The sequence below is a fragment of the Ixodes scapularis genome, unplaced genomic scaffold, assembly GCF_016920785.2.
Source record: "Ixodes scapularis isolate PalLabHiFi unplaced genomic scaffold, ASM1692078v2 PGA_scaffold3__209_contigs__length_174095766, whole genome shotgun sequence".
Taxonomy (NCBI): Eukaryota; Metazoa; Arthropoda; class Arachnida; order Ixodida; family Ixodidae; genus Ixodes; species Ixodes scapularis.
This window is the reverse complement of record NW_024609868.1, coordinates 118504318-118521033: the sequence shown is the minus strand read 5'-3', so window position 1 is coordinate 118521033 and position 16716 is coordinate 118504318. Positions and strand designations below refer to the sequence as shown.

Here is a 16716-nt window from a genome sequence, read left to right as displayed (position 1 = left end):
CAGAAAAATACTCGCATGTATGTGAAAAGGCGCGAGTACACCACTCGGAAAATAACGCAATATTCAATAATGGCGACACCTCATATCAGTTTCAGTTTTGAACACGAACCCTCACCTGCACGCGCGAACGCGAACCTCGCGTACGAAAACGTTCTACAGACACTTTAAGATTTATGCGACGAGAGTTTTTTCACACAAGACGGTCAGAGAGTAAAAGAATTCGCAAGCCTTGAATGATAAAGGAGCCTGTGAAAAAAGTACATGAAAAAATAGTCTGTTTCAGCATTTCTTGAAACAAAGACACCCAAACAATTTAAAGAGCTTTAAAACGTACTGAAATAAACTTGTTAATCTACAGAGACGTGCGAAATCCAGCTATCACATAAACCTCTTCAAAAACGGAGATAATAAAGAAGGTACTTTTGTGTGTGTTCTCTGTCGAATTCAGGGTTGGGCAGTATCGCGATAGTATTTCAGAAATACATTTCGTATCTGTATTTCTGTATTGCGATACATTTTTCTCACCGGTATCTGTATTCCTGTATCGAAATACATTTGGAATGTTTTTTTTGTATCGCGATACAATCAGGATGAAGTGTATTTCGTTACAGTTCCTGAGAAATACTCCCCTCCGAAAAAAAGAAACAAGTCCGAACGCATTTTTGTTCTACTTCTGAGGGCACCAGAGTCAAGGAGATGCTGGGGCATTGTAACTATGCTGACCAAGGTTCCTTTTGATTCTGCAAACTATTTTTCTATGCGTCCTCTTCTTTCTCCTGAGCATTGTTGCGTAGTCGGGGACTCGAACCAGGTGGCGTGCCAGGAGTGGAGTCAGAGCATCTTCTGCCGCAGGTCCTTAGGTAGGGATTTCTTGAGTCATTGTCTGCAGGCATCCAATGCCCGCTGCTAACCGTCTCTCTCGCCTTAGCGTACAGAGTACACCCAGCCGGCAAAGCTCAGTCACATTCCGTTGCAGCACGAGCCTGGCGGTGGTTGACTTGAAATAGTAGGAAGACTCACGCTGTGAAGTTCAACACTTGTTCGAATGCATCTGCGGCTGTGCCCGTAACATTGCGCGGCTCAAGGGTACGTCATCAGCCGACGTGAACGTGACCCGCTTCTCTGGTGATCCGAAACCCAGGAGGCCAGAAGTGGCCTCGCTGTGCCACCCCAGACTACGTACTCCCGCGACTCGTCTCGAGACCGCTGTTTCTCGGAGAGCTCGCACCTTTGCCGGCAATATCAGCTCGCACTCCACGAGGTCTCTGTTTGGATAATGCTAGGCAAAACTTGAGGACTGCAATCCGTGCGTCGGTGGTGGAGGGTCGGCAGTAAGGTCCTTCAGAACAGGGATGCTACCGTATCGTTTTTTTCAACCGTAACAGAAGAAGACATGTATTCCAAGATACTTCAGGTGGTCTACTATTCTCAAACATTCCAAATGACACTGCCTGCACGATCTTCAACTAGGTAACCTACAACGAAAGTACCTATTGTCCTTTCATACAGCAGTGTGGTAAAGTTTTATGTTCAAGGCCACACCTACAGATAAAGAATAGTAGTTTATTCCACCGTGACATCACGTGATCAATGTTGACAGGATTCCCTCATCAGACAGACAGGACGTCATGGAAGGGACCGCGGTCAGCCCTTGATGGAACGTTTTTCTGGGCCCATTGAAGACTCCTTGTCGTCCGAAACCACTACCTTCAAGACAAAGTGCCAAGCCTACAGGAAAGTAATTTCGGGATCGAAAACATCCACTTCAAGCTTCATCTCAGTTGGCGTCTCAAAAAATTTTGAAAATGTATTGCACTATCAGTATTTCTGTAGTTGTATTTCTCCCCTCCCTAAAATGTATTCCTGTATTTATATTTCCACATACTTTTTGCAACTTTTTAAAATGTATTTCCGTTACGTATCGCGATACATTTTTACAGATGTATCTTAGTATCAGTATTTTTGATACTATTTTAATGTATCCCAGTATTTGTATTTCCAAATACATTTTTGAGTATTTCTGCCCAACCCTGGTCGAATTGTTTTAATAATTACCTAGCAGATGACGTTGCTGCATTTGAAAATGAACTTGATCTCTGCAGGTCATATCAAACGTTATTACACAAAGTCTTTATTTTTACATCCAACGGATGAAAGGGAGGTCTGTGCCATGTTCAAAAACTTAAGAAATTGCAAGAGTAGTGATGTTAATGGCTTTTACATTAAAGTAATCAGGTATGCTATAGACATAACTGCGCCTGTATGAACGTATATATTTAACGTGTACTTTTCAACTGGTCTTTTTCCAAATGCCGAGCAGATTGCGAAAGTTTTGCTTATGTTTAAAGGAGGCGATAAGAACCTATCTAAATATTATAAACCGAGTTTCTTATTGTAATTTTTTTCTAAAGTTCTCGAAAAAATAATGCGCCACAGACTTTCTTGTTATTTAGAAAAACGACACATACTCTGACTTTCAACACAGTTTTCGGAACAAGTGTTCCACTGAAACAGCGCTGCCAAATCAAAAGAATAAATAATAAAATTTATTGAGGATAAAGATCTTATTCTAGGTGTGTATGCTGGCCTTTCTAGGGCCTTTGACTTAATTAATCATAGCGTACTAGTAAAAAAAGTTAGAGAACTATGGTATTCGAGGAACTGGACTTAAACTTCTTGAATCATATTTGGGATATCGAAAGCAGTTTGTTAGCAAAAATAATCATAATTCAGCAACCAAAAGAATTGTGAATGGAGTCCCCAGGGGATTGTACTTGGGCCGCTGTTGTTTATAATATTTATAAATGATATCAATCAATACGCACCAAACGTCAGGTTTATTTATTTCATACGCGGACGATACCACTCTTTCTATTAAAGGTCAAACAACTTCTAGGATCGAAAGTGCCGCGGAAGTTGTTCTCGGAAACCTACACTTGTAAACGCAAGTTAATGTACTAAAAAAAAAAAACACAAACAAAACTAAATACGTACTGTTTAGGCCACAAACTGTAAAGCATCGCTGACTTTAAATATTTCAATCAATTAATAATATTTAGATGTTGCGAAATCCGTTTAAATTATTGGTGTAGTTTTTACTGAATCACTTTCTTCGACTGAACACGCTGAGAACATGCATCGAAAAGTTTTCAAAGCGATAGGAATAACATCTTAAACTCGTTTTATGTTTCCCACAAGAGGGAAGTTGCTCTTGTATTATCCCCTGAAATACACACATTACGTGTATTGTCACCTGGTTTCAGGGAAGACAACCACAGAAAACATAAAAACACTCTTTCTAACACAGAAGAAAGTATTTCGCATAACTAAATATGTTTCTTATTTGCTATCGTCTGAGGAGCTTTTGCAAAAACATAAAGTTGTGACAATCAATCATTTATACAAATATCGTTTGATGCAAGTCAACAAGATGGCAGTAAAACAAAATAACAACTTTTTTCTTAGCGTGCTGTCGGGCTTGGTGAGAACAAACCAGACGTATGGAACTAGAGGTAGCGAAAATTGGTGTCTTACTACTCCCCGTACTAACTATGGATTAAAGGGATGGTGAACCAAAAACTTCAGTGTTTATAATAAGTGGCGCACTATCTTTCCATGAGTCAGCAGCCGCCGGTGTGCGTGAGCACACGCGACAAAATTGACGTCATCATATCCCCCATTCGCGATATGTTATCAGAAGCAGAGTGGTAACGACGTTTGGAGCTAATCGATGTAATAAGGTGGAGTGTTTTTTTTTTCGTGTGTAGTCCGAAATGGTTCTGCTGCTTTCCTTCCACAAGGGGTAGGGCCTCGTCAAGCTGCAATCCATGCAACTTTTGGCCTATCTCTCTCCTTTGTATATAAAGAAAAATAAAGAGATCATTGTTGTATACTTGAAAAGAACTCAGTACCGACGGTTGAGAAAAAAGAACTCACACACTAACACGTTTCATTCGTCGAGGTTGCCATGTAGAACAAACAGAATATCGTCAACATGGAAGTATTCAGAGTGGTTCGTCTCTCTTAAAATAATACCCGCTAATAAGAAGTCTCTTCCCGTTAGAGCACTTGATGCTGGGGTGCGGAACTGCGCTACAAGAACGGGGTGCGGAAACACGTGCTGGCGCAAGTTCCACCTTCCAGTAGATCAAATTCAGTCTTTCCAGTCTACTTGTAGATGAAGAAGCCACTTGCTTCTCCTAGTTACTTGTTGGCTTGTACGTTTAGGAAAAATTTTGCCCAAATAACTTTTGCACTCTTTCCCTGACAAACAAGATTACGCTTTTCCGTGAAGTCTGATGCTTCTGTATTCTTTTTCTAGGGACAGCATTTTTGGCAAGATAGAACGTTCTGAAGTTATTTTTGGTGTGAATCAAATCTTTCTTGACGCAAAAAGTAGTTTTCTTCACAATTGGCACCTTTTATCAAAGAGAGTAGTTTGCTCCCGGAATACATTCGATAATACACCTGATGGTATCACTCAGTTATTCACTCTTCATTTTGTAGTCGCACTAATGTATAGGTTGCTTCGGCAAAAATGTATATTCGGACCCGCTGACATCCCCCTCCGATCCGGAATCCGCCAAATCTTATTCTTTTTTATCCACATCCACCAGTTTACTGAGGATATCTGTGGAACATTCGCGGAAAATCCGCAGATAAACCGCACACATGAAGGGCTGTACAGATAACATATTCGATCGCTTGCTCCAGGCTCCTATCGGGAGATGGCGCCGAACGTTGCCATTATCGTTAACTCGGTCGTCGGTTAACCTGTCCTTCATTGAGCCTTGCAAGGTTTCGGTCTAGCGTTTTTACAGAAAGGTACCCTAAAACTTCACCATCTAAACTCCACACCCTCAATACTTCTTTGTTGAAAATTTAAGCTACCTATGTAAGTGCACCTAATTATCCGCCTCGTTTTCAAGGATAATATCCACTGTGACCACTCTATAGTATATAAAGAGCATTACAAAAAGCAAGCTTAGGAATGTGTTTGTTCCTGATAACGCAATATGCACAGGGTTTTAATGACATCAAACGTGATTCGAAGCGTCAAATCATAATTTTTATCTTCGCGTGAAAGATGCTCATGCGTACTTTTTTCGTAAGGATCCTTTCGCAGAGTGGGCAACGTGGAACTATTCCACTTGAAATACACCGTAAAAAGTAGCTCTGCTCGCCATGGTCGTATAATTTTTCATGAAATTGGGGCTGAGTGGTGCATTTGCTTTGTGAACTTTTTGAAAGAAGAAATTGTCTTGGTCAAGACTCAACTATAAAAAAGTTTCCAGTGCCGCAAAGAAAGTTAAGTTTTTTTTAGTCGTGAGTCATTAGAACGCATGATATAAGAAAATAGAACAAAAAAAATATTACTTTGAATCTACTCTAATTTCTACTTTTCCTGAATCAAAGTCTCAAACGTTCCCCCAACACCTTTTTTTTTTCACTCGAGTATGAAAAAGATTGAACTCATTATTCAGACATTCGTATTTGTTTTTTCTTGTAAATTACATTGTTGTCCCACGCAAAGAGCCTTTTCGTGGTTTATTTAAACTTGAATTAGATGCACTGAAACCACGATTAAGATAGAAATATTTGGTAACCCCCGCGCTCGTGGGAGGTAACCCCCGAGCTCGTGGTAGGTTCGTACGACGTGAAAAATCTTATGGTGAATTCAGCTCGCAGATCTCGAGCGCTCCAAAAGCGCTCCATTCAGAGCGCGGATATTCCGCTCGCAGATCTGGCTCGAGTTGGTCATCTTCCGCTCGTAGATCTCTGGCAGCGCCCGCTCCACGGAGCGCATCAAATCCCGCCGAACTTGCTCTGCGGGATTTCACAGATCTCTGCGGAAGTTGACAGAGCGGCCCACATGATTTCCCTGTAAATCGGCAGTGCGCATGCGCGGCGAGGTTGGTGAGGACTCGGCGTGCCGGTGGGGCCGTCGAGTTGGATCTGTGTGGTTGCGTCGGTTGTTTACACGGGATTGTGACGGCTCGAACGCTTCTACCTCGCGTAGATCAGGGATACAAAGCCGGGACTGTGGAGCGTTGTAAATCGTAAGCGCTGACCCCTGTGATCGTGAGAGGAAGAACAGCAGAAAAGCCGGCGGCAGACGCAAGGTTAGGACTGTTCATTCTGCAGCCATGATTCTTTACCTTTTTACACTGCATTATGCCGGCGTTTCCCCGTGAAATAAAGCAGGAAGTGATTAGGCAACGACCGCGCAAGGGATTGTTTGTTACCTCTGTGTTTATTAAAGTCGTACCAGAAATCTGAACTCCGCCGCTGGCAATCGCTGTCCGCGCCCCGCCGCTTCGAGGCGGCCGAAAGGTATGTGACGGTGCCGAACGCGGACGTATTCGTGATTTGTGACATGGGCGCCGTGGTACGTATAATTTCGCCCCGCCTGTGTCGCGTGTTATTTCTGCAGCTAAGCAGTGACAATCGTCACTGGTCGTCGGAAAGATCAGTCGGTTGAGGCGTTCGTGGGCTTGTCAAGTTCGAGCAGCGGCCATTTTGAACGGCGGAGGGGGAAGCCGGGAAGCGGTGGGGAGGGGTGTGTGGGAGGTCGCTCCAAAAATGCAAGTTTATCTTCCCCTCATTGATTCGGAGCGGGTCCCACGGAGCAGAATTTTGCCTCCCTCGCGGACTTGGGAAAGCGGTCCGAATCTACGAGTGGAATTCACCATTAGAGAAAACACGAAGCACGTGAAATCCAATTGGCAACGGGCGCGAAATACAGGACGCGCTTCTCTAGCTATCGTGGAGATGTTTTTGGCGTTTGAAACGTGTAGGGCTTGATGAGATGACGTATATGTGATCCAAAAAGCCCCTACACATATCTTAATATTCTACATAAAAAAGAAAAATTAGTAATGCAGCGCGATTAGCCGGGCATTGTTCACTACTGTTCTTGAGGTGAAAACGAGTTTAGATGCCTATTTCTTCGCTTGGACGTCGCGAAACGTGCGAAATCACCTCAGCGACCAAAGCCTGTAAGATCCATGTATAGTACATAAGTTGGTGACACTTTAGCGTCGCTAAAACGAGTTATACACCCGCTACGGATAACGACCGAGTGCATGTTTGCTTTAGCAGACTTCAAAAAATCTCGAAGAGTGTGTGCTTCGCTTTTTAGCGAGAGCTTCTAAATTTATAATAAATCATTATCGAAGACCAGAAAAATAACTAACTAAATGCCTAACTTGTCGGGTCGGGTCCGGAAATTTATGAAGTCATGGAAATGTTATAGTTTTCTTCGAGCAGAAGTTCCGATGTGGCAAACTACTTTGCCACATGTTCGATGTAGGAGAGGTGAAGTGCAAACAAAAATGTTTCAACTTGGACGGCGCGTTGCCGTACGGGTTCTAAACAGGATCTCTCAACTCATACTTGAGGAGAAGCGTCGGTATCGGCAAGCCTCATAAGCAAAAAACAGGTGTGCGGCACCTGGCAACAGAAGGGTGCGCCCGTGCAATCATAAGGTGACCCCGTACGAAAATGTCATATATCGCCCAGATATATTTTATATACTGCCATATGTGATAATATAAGGAGTCAAATATGGCCACATATGCTGAAGCAAACATGGCCAGATATCGCCATATAAGTGGGCAAATACTGCCAATATGGCCATACAAGTGCGTAAATACGGCCATACATCGCCATATACGCGTGCAAATACGGCCATATATCGCGGTATAAAAGCTCAAATACTGCCATCTACAGCCCGTTCAGGACATATATCGGTAGAAATATATCCCCTGATACAAATATTGGGGCCCGTTTCGTCGTGCAAGCAAAAAGGCATATGTACTCGCGAAGACACTAGTTGTTTTATCTACATTGCATGAGTCTGATGTAATTGGTTTACTATTGATAACATCCTTAAAGTGAAGTTATTCCAAATATTTGGACCACTTAATCAATTGTTCATTTTGAAGTTTGAAAGACAAATTAAATTTTGGTGTATGTTTGACGTGTACAAATATGACGAAGTTCAAAGATCGGAAAGCGAGTTAAACAAATAATGGATTTTATGTCGCAGCTCTTAGACGCCCGTTTTCGTGTCAAGTGGTGTGGGGGTCGCCGTCGGCATCGGTGTAACCGCCCCGCTAAATTTAGCGGGAAATTGAATTGGTGCTTAGGTCACGTGACGTCAATTTTCTCGCTAAATCTAGCAGTGAAACTAATTTTGTTCATGTTTCCAAGCTAAATTTAGCGGGGAAATACGAACCGTTAGCTTACTGAAGATGCTAGAGGCTACTTCGTCGTTGCGAATCCTTTTCCCTTCGAAGAGCTGCGAAGCCGTTGCGCCCGGAGTGCCCTACGCAGCATCTTTCGAAAAACGTTGGCGCAGCATCGCAACGTTCCGTTTGCGAGCGTCGGCGATTGATCTTCATCGTGTGTTGGAAAGTCGAAAGATGTGATGTCCGTGGTGTCTTTTACAAGTAACTCTTTCGTAAAAACTTGATCTCTTTAATATCTATTTATTTGTGGACATCATGCGCAAAAAAATAGTCGAGCGTAGTTTTTCATTTAACATTATAATGTCGTTATACAGCGTAAAACATAGTATCTTCAAACTTCATCGTTTTCGGTCACTTATGGGCTGGACAGCTTTTTTGGAAGTTCGAAAGCTGGATTTCATACAGCTGTCCTGTTCACTCGGTATTGACACCAGGGTAGACGCTCTGCGTGTTTTAGGCCAACCGTGTCTCCGGTAATGGGTCACGTGCCTACAGTCTAGAAGTTGGTGATAAGGCAGAACACGGCACCTGCCTGAAGCCCAAGGCCCATGCATGACATTCACTGCTCTATCAACCTTGGGTACAAGTGACAAGCCCTCTCGTTGTGGTCATTGTTGGGATGCCTCAGAGCATAAGCCTTTTGTGTGTGCACTTGCGTTTTGGCCTTTCCTACTCTCCTGCTCTCTTTCTCCCTAAGCTGAAAGCGTTGTAAAAGGTGCACACTTGCCGAACCAATCAGCCATAGACGTTTTATCGCTTGAGTCCGCTCTCTGTGTGCAGAAAATGGAAGAGGCGTGTTCGCGTGGAATAACGAATGGCGCATTAGCCGTTCGCAATCTCGGAATTCCTGTTTGCGGGCCTACACATAGTTTCGTATGGTGCACCCAACGTGGCTGCTGTGGATTCTGCTTCTGTATTCAATGGTATCTCGCTCGAAAAGTCCTACAAGTATATCGGCAAAAACGATTTCTTCAAAAAGGCCTAAGAATTTTTTGTGATGCGTTTAGTGTTCGGTTCTACAAATGACAGCTTGCACTAAGTCGTGATAAATATTCACGGACACCTTCCTTTTCGATTTTGTGTTTGAGTGGTTGTCATGCCCGGGTCGGACATATATCTCGGATTACACCTATCAAATCCGGTATCGTGAACGTAAGTGCGCTTTCCTACAGGGAACTCTTCCAGATTAGCTTTAGAATTAGGCCATGTCTATCTCCTGGCAGCCGGGAAAATAATTTCCCCGGAATTCTACCAGCAGTCACCCGCCATTGGCCGTCTGAAATCAAGTCAGAACTGCAGGAAATACTGTTTTTTTTATTCTCCCTGCGTTTCGTGATAACACGTTCCACGGCCACCTTCTCGTGGATAAACGTTTCATGGACACACGTTTCGTCGACATTAACGTTTCATCGACATTTGTTACGCGAATGTCGATAATCCTGCTTTCCCTGGGAACCAAGCTGAGCGAAATCAGGAGTGGCATAAAGCGTAAGGCTCGTGCTCAATATCCAATTGGTATTTTTCTCAGGCAGATGAGAAGTCACTTATGGTAAATATTCATAGAAAACAACAATATATATATAAGGTTGCCCTATTTGATTGGGGCATATCTGGCCTTATATGGGAGGCAGTTATACCCCTATTAAGCAGACCCAGATATGGATATATAAAAAATTGGGCATATCTCGCCAGATATGCCTTATATGAACTGATATGCTTTATATGGATACATATGCCCAATTTTTTATATAACCATATTTGTTTCTTTTAATATAAGCCCAGATATGCAATTTTGCAATCCTACACTATGGTGCCCACGAAAACCTTTGTTTCTAGGACAGTGAACACAGATCCAGCAAAACAGCAAACAAATACAAAGTGATGCGCGCCACGCATGCTGCCGTGTCAAGTTCGAAGCTTATTTTTGAACCTTTTAACAATCATTACTATCAAAATCTGCTTGGAAATGCTGGAATTCAGTAGAAAAGAAAATACATATGATAACTGTCCTGGCTCAGCACTGTTATCACCAGAAGAAAAGACGGTGCTTTCACTATTCTGACCTTGATCAACTTCCCCTTCTTATTAAGGAGTAAAAAGCAATTTCCTGAGAGTTCCAAGTAACTGCCGAGAAGTATGGTTGTCTGGGAGCCCTTCACAAAAGGCAATGGTAAGCCCTTCCCTCCTTCACCCCTCGCCCTCTCCCCTTTCCCTCTGTCGCGTAATGAGGTAAGCTTTTACAAATACCGGAACAGGAGAAACAAAAGTCCTTGAAGGCATAAACCTGCTTTAAAATTATTTGGAGTTCACATGTCTCCACTAAAAGACGAATTTTCTGCTTGATCTAGCGAAATAAGATAGTTTTAAGGGAGTCTACCCGACAAGCATCAGACCGGCTCCCACGTCTTTGAGCAGACCAAGAGAAAACACGTACGGCTTCATCGTCGTGCGGTACACTTTGTTCCTTTTTGTCTGTTTCAGAGGCATCCAGGGCTACGGCTGAAATCTGGAAATAACAATTTTAGAACCGTGTAAGAGATTGACGTATAAAAAAATATCACGTATTGCTCACGCTTCCGAAAAGCCTCATATGCATGGCCGTCTTGCTAAGAAGGAATACAACATTGCGACATGAATGTTTAAGCATCTGCATTGTAAGGAGGTGGGCAGTGCCGCTGCTCATGTTACATGCTTGATTCGGTTATTTTACATTCACTATCTATACGCGAGGGACTACCAAAGAATCCAAAGAAAGAAACCAAGCTCATGTCAAGATGAAAAGGCAGGGGTGTCGACCTCAATTCAGGTGGTGTTCGTGGGACCAATCGCGATTGATTTAGTATGGTAAAAACAGCACCTATTTCCAAGCCGTTACCCGTGATGTTCTTGAATTATAAAAAAGTGTTACGAAACGTCTGTTTTCTATAATAAAACCCAAATAGAAATGTACCGTCACCAAGAATAAAGAATAAATAAATAAACAATAAATACCATCGGCACTCACAAAGTGAGTGCCGACGGGATTTATCTAACTGAAGCCAAAACAAAGGCTATCACTGAAGCGCCAGAGCCCACCAGCGTCACGGAGCTAAAGGCGTATCTGGGGATGTTTAATTTTTATTCCAAGTTCCTAACGAACGTTTCACGCGTAGCAGAGCCTCGTTATCGGCTTCTAAAAAAGGGGCAAAAGTGGTCGTGGACGCGGCAGTGTAGCGAAGCTTTTGCTGCTACGAAGCAGTTGCTTGTTAACAGTAAAAAGCTAACTTTTTATGACGTAGGGAAGCCGATTGCATTGATTTTCGATGCGTCATCCTGCGGCTTGGTGCTGTCATTTGTCATAGAACACCACATGGAGAAGAGCGACCAGTGGCGTTTGCGTCGCGAACTCTAACCTCAGCAGAAAAAAACCATGTACAGTGTGAGCGTGAAGTTCTAGATTGGTGTTTGGTCTTAAGAAATTCCACCGTTACTTGTACGGGAGAGAATTCATCCTCTACACAGACCATCAGCCACTCCTCTGAATCCTGGATCAGGACACGTCAGTACCTACCTTGGCCGCTGCCAGAATGCAGAGATGGGCGGTTTTGCTTTCAGCCTACAGGTGCAAGCTTAAGTATCGGAAAGAAAAAGACGTTGAAGTGGCAGATGCTCTGTATAGACTGCCGCGCCCAATAACTACGGCTGAAGAACCTGCTGAGCGCCTTTTTAATTTTTGACAGCCCTCCCCTGAGCGCGGAGGACATTGCAAAAGTGACTAAGCGCGATTTGATTTTGTGTCGCGTGAAAGAGTTTATTTTAAACGGTTGGCCTTCGCAGTTCCCAGACGAACTAAAGCCGTATCACGTACGTCGTGACGAGTTGTCTTTCGAGCAAGGGTGCGTTACCTGGGGCTCACGGTTGTCACACCGGAACAGCTAAGGTCAAGTGTTTTAGCGTTACTGCATGAGGACCACCCTGGGGCAAGTCGGATGAAAACGCTAGCCAGGAGTTTTGTAAGGTGGCCTGGGTTGGACTACGCAGTTGAAACCCACGTACGCGAGTGTCCCACTTGCCAAGCAGTCCAGAACGCTGCCCCACCTGTACCGCTCCGGCCATGGAGCTATCCGACAAAGTGTTGGCAGCGTGTACAGATTGATTCTGCAACGAAACGCTTGTCAGGCCTTTCTACTGCTGGTGGACGCTTTCTCGAAATGTATCAAAGTGTGGCCGATGTCTTCCACAACCACGACCCGAACAATTGATGAACTTCGAAGTTTGTTTGCGGCCTACAAGTTTCCGCAAGAACTGATTAGTGATAACGCCCCACAGTTCCTTTCGGACGAGTTTTCCGATTTTTTAAATGCTAACAAGATTAATCATGTGAAAACATCACCCTATCACGCTGCTTCAAACGGCGCCGCAGAGAGTCTTGTCCAGCCAACGAAAAAGGTGTTGCTGAAGCAGGTACTAGATGAGGAGCTCACGGGAGTGAAACATTCCTTGCTGAAGCGTTTGGATAGTTACTTAATGAGCTATCGAAACACGCTCAACAGTACCACTAGGACTCCAGCCGAACTTTTTCTAAAACGCCAACCGCGAGTAAAACTCTCATTCCTCAAACCAAGGTTTGTTGAAACCATGCGTGATCAGCAGAATCGGGTGAAAGAGCGAAGGGATATTTCGGAAAGTACAGACCGAACTTTTGCCGTGGGTGATCTTGTGCTGATAAAGACCGTGCGAGGTGAGGAAGTTTCTTGGGAAGAAGGTGTTGTTACCCAAGTTGTCAGTGATGTGACCTATTTAGTGAACGTTGGGCAGCACGTGAGGTTCACACACGCCGATTACATCAGGCCTCGCTTCTGATGTCAAGGGGCAAAACTTCCACTGCTGGCTCCTGCTCCGCCCACCGCCGAGCTGCAACCTCCTGTCCTACCAGTCACTGCGCCCTCAGTGCCGGTGCCAACCGATCCAGCGACGGCACCTACCACTAGTTCGCCGGAACGGCCGCTCCCATCGCCTGGCGCTACAAGAACGTCAGCACCTTCACCGGCGCCACCCTCGGAGCAGCCAAGTGTGCGACGAAGTGCGCGTGCAAGTCGTCCACCTGACAGATACCAAACAGCGGACTTTCGAAACTGATCTGCGGGGGAAGGAATGTTATAGCGTGACGTAGTAAGTTACTGCGTGCTGTATCGCGGACCAATCGGCGCGTGCCGTGCAATGCCATTATTTGTATAAAATCGCCGCACTTGAATAAAGCCACGCTTCTTGTCTGGTGGAACGCTGTCCTGACAGGTTAGTACCTTGGCGATAGTTGCTTATCATGCTAGGACAATTAGAAAACACTGTTGGGAACATTGTTCGCAAAGCTTCCACCCTGTCTTCCGTCCTAAGATGCGACAATGGCATGACACTTGTCCAGTCAAGTCCTTGTCCAGTCACTCCAGCCAATTGCGCCCCATGAGCGCGGGCATTTCCTTGCCTCGACTTTTCACTACGATCACGGGCAACTTCATCAATTGGTTTCCGTACGTTACCATTACCTCACATTGCCTTTTAAGTGGTATACACTCTCCAGTGTAAGTTTTCAGGGCTACCTGAGATGGCTCACACTTGACATGGGGAAACGCTTTTTTTAGAACTCTCTCATGGACCATCGTAACACCGGCTCCGGTGTCAATTCGCATGCAAACGTCCTGATCTTCTACGTTGATGTTCACCTCGTAACCCGAGTGCACCAAGTTAACGCAGTGGTAGATATCCATTTAAGAGTCTGCATCTGAGCAGGGACGCCTTCTTTCCATTTGGGCACATTTTCTGTAAATGTCCCAAATTAGAACAGCTATGGCGAACGGCATTCTTGTACCAGCATTCGCTTGCCGAATGTGCCTGCGCGGCGCTCTGACAGCCTCGTCGCCAATGTACTAACTTGTCAGGACAGCGTTCTAACAGACAAGAAGCGTGGCTTTATTGAAGTGCGGTGCTTAAATACAGATATTGGTATCGCACGGCACGCGCCGATTGGTCCGCGATACAGCACGCAGTAACTTACTACGTCACGCTATAACAGCTTTCTCCTTTCCCTTATGTTTTGAGCGTGATACATTCTGTTGATAAACATAGGAAAACAATTTTACATGTCCTCGTATCTTGCATAAGCCATAAAATAAACACATGGACTAAAAAAAAAAAAAAAAAAAAAAACTCCTATCATCCCAGACCGGGTTTCGGACTGCGGAATGACAGTTACTGATTTTTCCTTTAGAGCGTAATTGTCTTAAGCGACCCAGAATATGGCTAACAAAAATCGCCAGCTGTATTTCTTATCGAGGTCCTATCCGCTCTTTCCACGTAAGTTGAAACGTGGTGGCGCCAGTTTGCAAATAGCCCCAGACCACTTCCGCTTTTAAGCTGGACGGCGGGTTTCGTAGTATATCTGAAGTCAAATATACACGCTACCTTCTCGAAATGGCCACTTATAGCCCTGTCAGACTTAATTCACTCTTATAATAAAAACCGTGATGAGTAAAAAAGTTAGGAAATATACATGAACCCGAGGTGTGCCGGGGCTACTCAACGGTTGGCGCCACTGAGTTTGTCGCAAAACAAGAAAGGGCGGATAATGCATGAGATGTAGTACATACAGGGATTGTTTCTACTGCTTGGTCGATATTAAACTCACGTTGCGGGAGTAAAGACTTTATTTTTATCAATTTTCAAGAAACTTGTCTGGTATGTCACGTGATCATGGTGTGGGAAGGCGAAGGAGGAAACTGGAGAGGAAAAGAGGGCACTGTAGGAGGGTGAGGGGGGAATTGGGAGAAGAAAGAGGAAGAGGGAGGGAAAAAAAGGGAAGGGATCGAGGGGCAGGGCAACGTAGGAGACTGGTGAAATAGGTACAGAGCCCGAGGGGAGGGAGAGGGAGGGAGCGGAGGGAGACGTAGGGAACTGAATGTAGGTGGAGAGGGAATCGGTGCGTCGCGTCAAGTATATTCCCTCGCGAAATTTAGCGGAATACCTAAATTGTTGTATTGGTCACCTGTCCTCATTTCACCGACCATGTTTAACGAAAAAGCATAATTGGTTTAAAAGTTACGTGACGTCAGTTACTCCACTTGATGTATATCTCACATGAAGTTAGGTGACGTGGCGTCAATGTCCCGCAATATAGCGCGGAATATGCACGAACGGACGGACGAACGGACACAATTTTGGGATTGTGTTCTCCATTAAAAAGCAGTTCATGTTTAAAAAACTTGTACCAGTTCTCCCAATGTTTATCCGGTGATTAGTGACTCACCGCCATTAGGGAGTTTTCGTACACCGCGGTTACCCTTCCGTTAAGCCCTCCACATCGAAGAAGCCGCCACCTCGCCTGCGCGCCCATGGCTTTGACTGTAGAGCTTCGGGTATCGTAGCGGCTTGCAGAGAGCGGTGCCTGACGACGAAAACGATCCACGAAAACTCCCTATTGCCGACTTTTACCACCGCTGGTCGTCAGCGCTAATAAGGCATGACACTCCGGACAAGGTCGATACCCACTTGCGTCGCCCATCGCGAATACTGCCGGGCCTAATCACTCCTTAGTCGCTGATTCTTTGTTTAGTTCGCGACTACGTAGACGCACTACTAACTTTAACACCACACTAGTTTGCCGAACCCCGTGGATGAAACTAATTAGGTATACACAAAAAAACTACTGCCACAACTTACCTCAAAATATTCCACAAAACTTTCACTCCTCCAGGTAACGGTCACATCGTGAGGCCCAGTGGCTATCGCCGTGACGCTAACAGGGTCCGTGCACGGAACTAAAGATAAAAAAGTAAGATATCCTCTTAGTCGATGCAATCAGTGTTCATTGCACTGAAATTTACGCAGAAAACACTAGAATTTGAGCTAATCTTTTTATATCAGGCTATCATGCGTCAGAATAATACTACAGGCGCCTTTAAGCAACTGTGCGTGGGCGCCGCCCTAACGGACCTTCAGTTTTTGTTTCCTATAATTCTGTTCACGTCACCTCATTAATACCACAGCAGGCCAGGTTATTACAACTTTAGATTGTATTGTGTCCTTCTTCCCAGCACTGGACTTTGTGGAGGCTTGTCAACGCTAGTTTCAGTGGCTGGGCCTCTCCGTAAGACAAGAGAAGGTCAGCAATGGCGGCTGTAATCTGGCAGTAGGCACCACCACAATGCGCAGACGCGACCCGTAAAGCGGCACTAAAACTCTCAGTCATCTCGTTTCTGGTGTCATAAAGGTTAGTTCAAAAATTTGCTTTTGAGCGTGATCGATGCGTTGCGAACGTTTTTAACTGCCCACGACAAGAGAACATATTGGGACACTGGCGCCACCAATACGGTAGTCCTGGAGCACTTCTGACCGCGGGTACACACCCAACGAAAGTGTTCCAGAAATACCCGGTAGATTTCTTCCAGTGCGTTACTTCGCCTAGAGGGAATACGCGAGCGTTGGCAACGCA

The 16716-nt window shown here is 44.7% G+C and overlaps 1 protein-coding gene across 1 annotated transcript in view; it reads right to left on the bottom strand.

Annotated features, from left to right (window-relative positions):
* Window positions 1-16716, bottom strand: part of LOC8033166 — a 107454-nt gene that overhangs the window by 45272 nt on the left and 45466 nt on the right. The window contains exons 6-7 of the mRNA XM_029988065.3: window positions 15945-16042; window positions 10687-10758 (exon numbers count right to left, since the gene is read on the bottom strand). Of these exons, the coding sequence (XP_029843925.2) occupies window positions 10687-10758; window positions 15945-16042 (170 nt within the window). The remainder of the gene's footprint in view (window positions 1-10686; window positions 10759-15944; window positions 16043-16716) is intronic.